The following is a 9,934-nucleotide window of genomic DNA, read 5'->3' on the forward strand; positions in this document are numbered from 1 at the left end:
AAATTCAATTTAAAATCACAGATCAAATCAGTATTGAGGAGCTGGACATCATCTACAAGATACCTCACTGTGTCCCACTTAGCGCTCATCACAAGTGGAACTTTGATGATTTGCTCGAGAAAATGTGGGAGTACTTGAAATTGACCCGAATCTACACCAAACCAAAGGTAAGAAAGATCTTGGTACACAGTACAAGATAACTGTGTTTTTCATTTCTCGTCTCATCGTGTCGATGCAAAAGAAAATGAAAAAAGAAAAAAAAAAAAAAAAAAAACAGTCAATCAATAAAATTATGAACTTCATGATAAAACACGATTGTCCAATTTGGGTCAGCATGATTCAGGGGGGGGAAGCATAAATTCAGAGAGAAAAATGTCCGGCGTCAACGAAATATACGAGACCTTATTTGGACTGCGAGAGTAAAGGGACTTTTCAGTCCTATTTGGGCAGGATTAGAAAGGTGTATTCTATTCTATCTTGTCCTTCTCTCTTTCGGGACGATAAGACCTCAGTAGTTCCACTCTACCAACTTTTTCACACAAAAAGTCCTATAGAAGGTACCTATATGAAATTAAGATGGGAATTTTTCAAGCCTGAAATTGATTTACTTCTCTCCCCTCACAGGGTCAACTGCCGGATTACCAATCCCCGGTGGTCCTGCACACCGACCGACGCTCCATCGAAGACTTCTGCAACAAGCTGCACCGCACGATCGCCAAGGAGTTTAAGTACGCCCTCGTGTGGGGGTCCAGTGTGAAGCATCAGCCGCAGAAAGTGGGCAAGGAGCATGTGTTGAATGACGAAGATGTGGTGCAGATTGTGAAGAAAGTGTAGGAGAAAACTGATAAACCAATGGAAAAGTAAAGGAAGAAAGTGTAAAAGAAAACTGATAAAAAATTTGAAAAGTAAGAGAAAGAAAATTTAAAAGAAATGAAAGAAAGTGTAAAACTAAAGAAGAAGATGCCAGTTTTGTGCAAGCCTAGTGTGATACCCAGTACCACTCGGCCACTGAGGTATAACCTCTTTGAACTCAAGAATCGCGATTCTCTGTAAAAGAAAACTGATAAAAAATTTGAAAAGTAAGAGAAAGAAAATTTAAAAGAAATGAAAGAAAGTTGGGGGCACGGTTGGTCCAGTGGTAACGCGCTTGCTTGCCATGCAGAAGGTCCCGGATTCGAATCCCACCATCGACAAAAATTTGTACTCGTTTTTCGATTGCAAATATTTCAACGGGTTACTTTCTGGTGTTCTCGTGTTGACTAGCACCTAAGTAAATGGGAAGTATTGTGTCTCTTCTCGCCCATCTGATGAGAGGCATGCTACGACACAGGCCACAAGCGTCTAATGTAACAAGCGTCTAAGAAAGGAAGAAAGAAAGAAAGAAGGAAAGAAAGAAAAGAAAGAAAGAAGAAAAGAAAGAAGGAAAAAAAGAAAGAAAGGAAGAAAGAAAGAAGGAAAGAAAGAAAGAAGGAAAGAAAGGAAGAAAGAAAGAAAGGAAGAAAGAAAGGAAGAAAGGAAGAAAGAAAGGAAAAAAGAAAGAAAGGAAGAAAGAAAGAAAGGAAGGAAGAAAGAAAGAAAAAGGAGACTTTTTGGTGGACTGGGCACACATTTCTGTTAATATTTATCAAAATCAGATCGACTGCTGGTAAGAGGAGCAAACAAGCAAATTTCCAAACTGGGTAGGTATCTACAATGTCCTACATAGGTACTTCATTGTATTTTTAGCAATGTCCTACATACTTGATTGTATTTTTAGCTAAATCCCCTTTAAGTAGGGGTGAGCTATTCATTTCTAACGAAAGTCACAACTTTGGGTCGGGGTTGTGTTTTTTTGGGTCACTAGGGAAGCTTTTCGCCATGAAAAAATCATTTTGATATATATTTATATATTTTTTATAGTTTTCGTTATTTGTAAATGCAGAATCGTAGAATTAAAACCTTCAACTCGTTTCGTTCATTCAAATATGGATGTACTGACATAACGCACTCTAGATATGTAGTGCTTATTTATACTGCTCGCATAGGACTGAAAGTCCTTTTACTCCAGCAGTAGGCTACTACTATTATTGTGGTCAAATTCTCAAATAATAGTGAGGATAAAATTCCATACCTCGGCTGGGATTGAACCCACACCCTCCTGTTTACCAGGCGAGCGCCTTGACCACTACGCCACCGAGGCAGGTAATGGATATGGATATGGGGAAACTATTTCAAGGCTATCCACCGTACAAACAGCGTAGGCTATTCCGAGTTCCTTTTACAGAGGAAGAGAAAAACAGAAATATATAAGTACATATTATACATAATTATTTATCTATAAATATGTATCACCTGCCTCGGTGGCGTAGTGGTCAAGACGCTCGCCTGGTAATCAGGAGGGCGTGGGTTCCATCCCAGCCGAGGTATGGAATTTTATCCTCTTCTAGATCTACTGACTATCCCAATGTCTTGTTTCACAGTGAATTTCCAATTCAAGCAATGTGCTGTTTGGATTTCCACATCCAAATATCTCCTGGAACTTAAAATTTAAGGAAAACGATAGATTTGTGCCTGATTTTGTGAAAAACTTTGAACTTCCAGATCCAGACCAAAAAACTTGCCTGGACAAAAATTTCGGTGAACAGACACTCATTCACTTGGACATTCGTTCACCATTGTTGCCAGACTGGATTTTTGCTCAGCGTTTCCGAAAATTTTCAGGAACTCTAAGGGTTGGGTGGTAGAGAACGCCTAAGGCGTTAACCTCGCCTAGTGGTTGCCTTCCACTCAAGAGTCTATTATTATTATAAATTTAGGTGGGGGCTGGGGGGTTATACCCAGGGCTAGGATAGGTTAGGCTTGAAAAATAGAAAGAAAAAAAAATCACTTGATGTTTAAAACATAATCAAGATGTTAGTTAAAACAATTTTATTATCAAATAAATATTTACAATCAACTGTCAGGATATGGCCCTCGTTTTATCTAAAATAACGACTGAAAATCACTAATTTTTACTTTCTATTTTCTCAGTGTGTCCCTCTGTCTATGAATAGATGGTGGTCTAGTCCCGGAGCTAGGGATGTCAATTTTACCTCAAAAGGTACAAAATTTTCGACCTGTACTTTTGATGTGGAAAGGCGAGCAATCTCAGAAACTGGAAGTCTCAAGGTGTGTCCACACAAAGTCGTCCCGTTGCCGTCGCTCTATGTTGACTGAACCGTCCACACTGCCTCGACAACGGCCGGTCGACTATGTATGGCTAAAATAACGACTGAAAATCACTAATTCTTACTTTCTATTTTCTCAGTGTGTCCCTCTGTCTGTGAATAGATGGTGGTCTAGTCCCGGAGCTAGGGATGTCAATTTTACCTCAAAAGGTACAAAATTTTCGACCTGTACTTTTGATGCGGAAAGGCGAGCAAACTCAGAAACTGGAAGTCTCAAGGTTTGTCCACACAAAGTCGTCCCGTCGCCGTCGCTCTATGTTGACTGAACCGTCCACACTGCCTCGACAACGGCCGGTCGACTAGGTATGGACACACCTTTAAGGGCCAAATTGAGGGCTAGTAGCTTATTATGGAGACATATCTTCTTAGCGGTCATAATTCATTTACTTTACTGTCCTTTGCTTTTTATTTAAAAACAAATTCCAGAGATCTTCAAAAGTTGCCGTCTGCAAATCTCCTGATAACTTTTTCTTTCCTTACTTACTTTTAAAATAGATGACTATAACTTATCTTAGCATCTATTTTCACTATCTACTCTTAAATTTTATCCATAAAGTGTTGTACTTATAAAAAAACTTCTAACGCATCACCGTTAGTAGAGCTAAATCCCCGGTCTGGTTGGGTATTTCGTATGTCATTTTTGGTAATTTTGCAACGGGGTAAAAGTGAGTGTTTTTTGTTCATGCCCCAGAAAATTATAAGTGTTTATCTGATCGGACTCCGGCCGCTGGCAAAGCTAGCTACGTATATGTACAAAGAACGTTGTACTTATATTTATATGTACAAAGAACAAATATGTATATATATATCAAAATCAGTTTTCATAGCGAATAGCTTCCTAGTGACCCAAAAGACCCAAAAAACACAACCCCGACCCAAAGTTGTGACTTTCGTTAGAAATGAAAATTCACTATGTCTATCTACTTAGGTGGTGTAGTCATTAAGACACTCACCAGGTAAACTGAAGGGCATGGGTTCAATCCCTGCTAGCGTATGGACTTTCATATTCAAACTTGTTGAGAATTTGACCAAATGTCAGTACATCCATATTTGAATGAAGGAAACGGGTTGTAGGTTTTAACTCTACGATTCTGCATTTACAAATGACGAAAACTATAAAAAATATATAAATATATATCAAAATGATTTTTCATGGTGAAAAGCTTCCCTAGTGACCCAAAAAACACAACCCCGACCCAAAGTTGTGACTTTCGTTAGAAATGAATAGCTCACCCCTAAAGGGGATTTAGCTAAAAATTTGACCACAATAAACTGGTGATGGTGCTTGTTCAGTCACTGGTAGGTACTTTCAAGAAGCTGGTACATCTTTTTTAGAAGTCATGTCAATGGAATATGGTACTTGTGCAGAAGTCACGTCCGTGGAATATTGCTACCAAAAGAACTGGTACAAACAAGCAGTAACCAGTGTTATTGTAGGGTTAGGTTAAACGCAAGAAGGAGTTTTCACAATTAGAGCAGTGATTAGTGTTATTATAGGGATAGGTTAAATACTAAAACAAGCTTTTATTTTCCACGGATGTGACTTCTGCATAATTACCAAAGAGCCTAGTTTCATTTGCCCCTTCATCAATTTCTCTGCTCACACAAGGCCTCTTCCCTTTCAGATTGTCCGTGGAATAAAGGAACTGGCACAAACGAGCAGTGACCAGTGTTATTATAGGGTTAGGTTAAATGCAAGAAGGAGTTCTCACAATCAGAGCAGTAATTTGTGTTATTATAGGGTTAGGTTAAATACAAAAAGGAGCTTTTCTTTTCCACGGACATGACTTCTGCATAATTACCTGGAATATTGCTATAAAAAGGAGCTGTTGCAAATGAGCAGTGACCAGCAGGTATTACCATAGGGTTAGTTTAGTTAAAGGAGTCTAGTTTCATTTTTTGCCCCTTCATCAATTTCTCTGCTCACACAAGGCCTCTTCCCTTTCAGATGGCCAGAACACAGAAGAACAAAGCAACAGCTGGACATTTGGGTTTACTGAAAGCCCGTATTGCTAAGCTCCGACGTGAACTGATCACACCTAAAGGAGGCGGTGGAGGCCCAGGAGAAGGGTTTGATGTGGCCAAAACAGGAGATGCCCGCATTGGATTTGTTGGGTTTCCTTCGGTGGGGAAGTCAACGTTGTTGAGTACCCTGGCGGGGGTGTACTCGGAGGTGGCAGCATATGAGTTCACCACACTGACCACTGTACCTGGGTGTATCAAGTATAAGGGTGCTAAGATTCAGGTGAGATATTGTGCTAGGCCACAGGTTCAATTTGCACTTAGGGGAGATTTTATCCTGATCAGATGATTTTCGTTCTTGAAATGCCTGGCTTTCTCCTATCTTGTTTTCATTTTCTCTTCAATTTCAGGATGATAAGACCTTACCAGTTACAGTTTCCTCTATCAAACATCTAAAAAAAAAAAAGATTTGTTCCTTTTTTTTCTGTAAGATATTATTCATCAAATGGGGGGGGATATAGATACTATTTTCCAGTTTTATATAATATTTAACCTTTTTCCAGCTCTTGGATTTGCCTGGAATTATTGAAGGTGCTAAGGACGGCAAAGGTCGAGGTCGTCAGGTAATCGCTGTGGCTCGTACATGCTCTCTCATCTTCATCGTACTTGATGTTCTCAAACCACTCGGCCACAAGAAACTCATCGAGCACGAGTTGGAAGGGTTTGGATTGCGACTTAACAAGGAGCCACCGAACATTGACAATCAAGTATGTAGGACATTGCTAAAAATACAATCAAGTATGTAGGACATTGCTAAAAATACAATCAAGTATGTAGGACATTGCTAAAAATACAATGAAGTATGTAGGACATTGTAGGTAGGTACCTACCCAGTTTGGAAATTTGCTTGTTTGCTCCTTTTACCAGCAGTCGATCTGATTTTGATAAATATTAACAGAAATGTGTGCCCAGTCCACTAAAAAGTCTCCTTTTTCTTCCTTTCTTGCTTTCTTTCTTTCTTTTATCTTTCCTTTCTTCCTTTCTTTCTTTCTTTTTTTCCTTCTTCCTTTCTCTCCTCCTTTCTTTCTTTCTTCCTTTCTTTCTTGCTTTCTTTCTTCCTTTCTTTCTTTCTTCTTCTTCTTTTTTAACCCAAATTTTCTCTCTCTTTTTTTTAAACCAATGCGCTCGTTTTCAAACAGTCCTTATCCCTACTGACAAATGCCGACCTCTCAAAAGCCCGTGTAAGGGCTTTTACGCGACCTGGAAAACCTGGAAAAGTCATGGAATCTGAAAATCGGCCAAAAAGTCATGGAAAATCGTGAAAATTTAAAGAAAACCTAGAAAAGTCGCGGAATTTGCCACCCGATTAAAAATTAAAAAATGTTCAAATTAAATATCAAGTTTTTCCGAAAAACGGCCTGCGGCGCATTTCCCCCTCATATTCTTTGACGTTCTGCATATTGCATATTTTATTTAAAGGAAGGGGTATTCTTACTGATTTTCAAGTACCTTCGCCCCTTAATTTTCTGGAAAACTCACGGAATAGTCATGGAATTTCATTCCGGGAAAAGCGTATAAACCCTGTATACTCCACTATTTGACCTCAAACTACACCACTGAAAATGAAGAGCAAACTGTGTACCTACACATCCGGTGATTTATAACCGGATGACCTTGGTTAAAGTTTTGTCACATTGGTAAAGAGCAATAATACCAAGTATACCTAAGTACCTACCTACTTATTGAATATATTGATATACCTATGTGAATATTGATATATTTGAATATTGAATATATTGATATATGTGAATATTGAATATATTGATATATTTGAATATTGAATATATATTGATGTGTGAAGGTTACGAGTATGAGTAATTTTACGAGTACCTACCTACTCATTGGGTATATTAATATTTGAAGGTATTAAGGAGCGCGGTAGCGCTCCGCCCCGCCAAGTCAAGAAAGTTTGACCGCGCTACTAGAAATAAGTACTTATTGAATAGGTATACATATTGATATATTCGCCTTAGAAGTACGTAGGATGAGTGTATTGATGTATTCGTCTCTTACAAGTACGTAGGATGAGTGTATTGATATATTCGTCTTAGAAGTACGTAGGATGCAAGGCCTAGGTCAGAGTCTTTTTTTTTCTAAAGATGGGAGATGGGAGGGATAGCGTTACTTTTTTTAAGGTGTATCCAAATTTCTTAAGGTGTCGATCGACAACGAGGTGAATCTATGGTGTCGAGGCAGTGTGGACGGTTCAGTCGACATCGATTGACGGCCGACGTTTTGTGGACACACCTTTATCTTCTAATAAGGAAAGTAATGTCGTCTTCGCCTTTTCCCGTGTTCAGACGGGTCGCGGCGCGACGCTTTTCGTCAGGCCTCTCAATCAGCGCTAACGCTAACTATGCTTCCAAGCTAATTAGGCTAATGCACCTTATAGTCTGTCCAGATCAATGTGACAGCAAAAAAATAGGCATTGTTGCCAAACATGTCACATGTGCAATGGTAGAGAATCTTTAAAAGGGGAAGTGAATGGAAGATCGGAGCAGAGCTAGTCTAAGGCTGTATGTACCTCATGTTCCAAGAATTGCAAAAAAAAAAAAACTGCACAAAGTCTTTTTGAAAAGTTCACTGTATAAGAATCTTGCCATTAAGACAAGAAAAAATTGCTGCCAGCCATTCTAGTTAGCTTGGAAGGTAGTGCTCTTGTAGTCTGCCTTGTAAGTGCCAGGTTGCGGGTTCAAATCCCACTCAGGGTGAACTTTATCCTTAACAAACAAGGTTTGATCTTGGAACGGTTGGCTTTCTCTTATACTGCCCTCCTCTCTTCAATTTCGAGATGATAAGACATTGTTAAGCTGTCTCCACTGTCCACACACAGTCTACGGCCGTCGATCTACATCGATCAATGTCAACTGTAACCGTCCACACTGCCTCGACAGCATGGATTCACCTCGTCGATCTACGACCGTAAACTACGCGTGGACACTGCTTCAAATTTCCCCCTCTTAAAACAAAGATCAATGCTTCTCTTTCCATAGGTACCACAATCAGAGTTGGATCTGGATACTGTCAAAACTATTCTGTCTGAATACCGTATACATAATGCCGATATTACCCTAAGATACGATGCGACCAGTGACGACCTTATTGACGTGGTGGAGGGAAATCGAATCTATGTGCCGTGCATCTATCTGCTCAACAAAATTGGTGAGTAGCTGAGTAGAATAGTAGTATGATTATTTACATTTATGATTATTTATCATTTAGTATGATTATTTATTTTATAATTTATTTCATTTCTTTCTTCTTGTTATTAATTTATTATTGTGTATTTGTTTTTTTTTTTTTTCTTTCTTCTCTTTTGTTAATCTGTCCAACCTCTGAACTTAGAGCTACCTCTGCATTTTAAAAGAGAGAGTTTATCAAAAATAGACCTTTACCTGAATTGCAACAATGTAAGGATTTCCTGCAATCTGATTGGTTCCTTCATTTTGGGTTGATGACTCATTGCTGTCACATTGATCTGGATGAACTATAGTACGAGAGTACCCAAATCGACTGAGCTTTGCGGAGTTTGCGGCTCTGATTAGTAAATTCCAAGAATCAGAGAGAAGAGGACCAGATCAACTAGCAAATACCAAAGAACCTTGGCTCCCCCCCCCCTTTCTCTCTCTCTCTCTCTCTCTCTCTTTCTACTCTGCTGTGTAGGTTACTAAGTTCAGCCGTTCTTAAGGTCGATGGTCCTTGAAGTCCATCTAGGTATAACTTAGAATGCAAGGCATAGAATTGAATCTTTTCTTTCTATCTCAGAACAGGAAAAAGAATGAAACATTTAAATCAAATCTGTAGTTTATCCTACCTGTAAAGGACTGAAAATTCTATTTACCTACCCAGTCTAATAATTGGCGGTACCTATCTACAGTACCTTCTCTTTTGAGATATTAGGTAATTTTTTAATAGAAAAAATTAGGGAGCTAGGTACCAAAAAATATTTTATCGAGAAAAAAATACCTACTTGCTCGTTGACGTTTGACGTTGACCGTCATTGACGACCCGTCCAAATACATTTCACGCTCGACGTTGCTTCGTTTGGGAACAGCTGCTAGAATCACAATGAATTGAAAATTCTCTCTCTCCAATCTTCTTTCAAAGAGTTCCAAGAGATTTGCCCATATATTTTCATCTCTTAAAAAACAACTTCGCTTTTTTTTACTTTTTAGTCTTGGGGGAAAAAAATAATAAATTTAAATTTACGAAAAACTAGAACTTTGTAGGTAACTGCTAAGGTCTTACCGTCCCGAAAGCGAAGAGAAAAGGAGGACAGGATAGGAGAAAGCCAGCCGTTCCGAGAACGAACCTCATCTGTTTAGGATAAAATCCGCCCCGGGCGGGAACCCGAACCTGCGGCTTAGTGCTTACAAGGCAGACGCGCTACTTTCCAAGCTAACTAGGCACTAGGCGGGCTAAATTAAGACTTTATCCGATTGAAAGGTTGCCCTTTGCCAGCCTAGTTAGCTTGATTGGTAGCGCGTCTGCCTTGTAAGCACTAGGTCGGGTTCGATTCCCGTCCGGGGCGGGTTTTCCCTGAAGGGATAATTTTCGTTTTCGGAGCGGCTGGCTTTCTCCTATCCTGCCTTCTTTCTCTCTTCGCTTTCGGAGCGATAAGACCTTACCAGTTACAGTTCCCTCTATCAAACCTCTTAAAAAAAAAAAAAAAAAAAAAAAAAAAAAAAAAAAAAAAAAAAAAAAAA

The 9,934-nt window shown here is 39.2% G+C and overlaps 2 protein-coding genes across 2 annotated transcripts in view; both read left to right on the top strand.

Annotated features, from left to right (window-relative positions):
* On the top strand, nucleotides 1–922 carry LOC103505741 (GTP-binding protein 128up-like). The gene is made up of 2 exons (XM_017442565.2): nucleotides 1–167; nucleotides 625–922. The coding sequence occupies exons 1-2, from the start codon at nucleotides 123–125 to the stop codon at nucleotides 832–834; spliced, it is 255 nt and encodes an 84-aa protein (XP_017298054.1). The 5' UTR covers nucleotides 1–122; the 3' UTR covers nucleotides 835–922.
* A 4,224-nt stretch (nucleotides 923–5,146) lies between these two features.
* LOC103505742 (GTP-binding protein 128up-like) overlaps nucleotides 5,147–9,934 on the top strand; it is a 14,094-nt gene continuing 9,306 nt past the window's right edge. The window contains exons 1-3 of the mRNA XM_008470099.2: nucleotides 5,147–5,451; nucleotides 5,732–5,935; nucleotides 8,222–8,390. Coding sequence (XP_008468321.1) covers nucleotides 5,155–5,451; nucleotides 5,732–5,935; nucleotides 8,222–8,390 — 670 coding nt within the window. The 5' untranslated portion in view covers nucleotides 5,147–5,154. The remainder of the gene's footprint in view (nucleotides 5,452–5,731; nucleotides 5,936–8,221; nucleotides 8,391–9,934) is intronic.

The sequence above is a fragment of the Diaphorina citri genome, unplaced genomic scaffold, assembly GCF_000475195.1.
Source record: "Diaphorina citri unplaced genomic scaffold, Diaci psyllid genome assembly version 1.1 scaffold192, whole genome shotgun sequence".
Taxonomy (NCBI): domain Eukaryota; kingdom Metazoa; phylum Arthropoda; class Insecta; order Hemiptera; family Psyllidae; genus Diaphorina; species Diaphorina citri.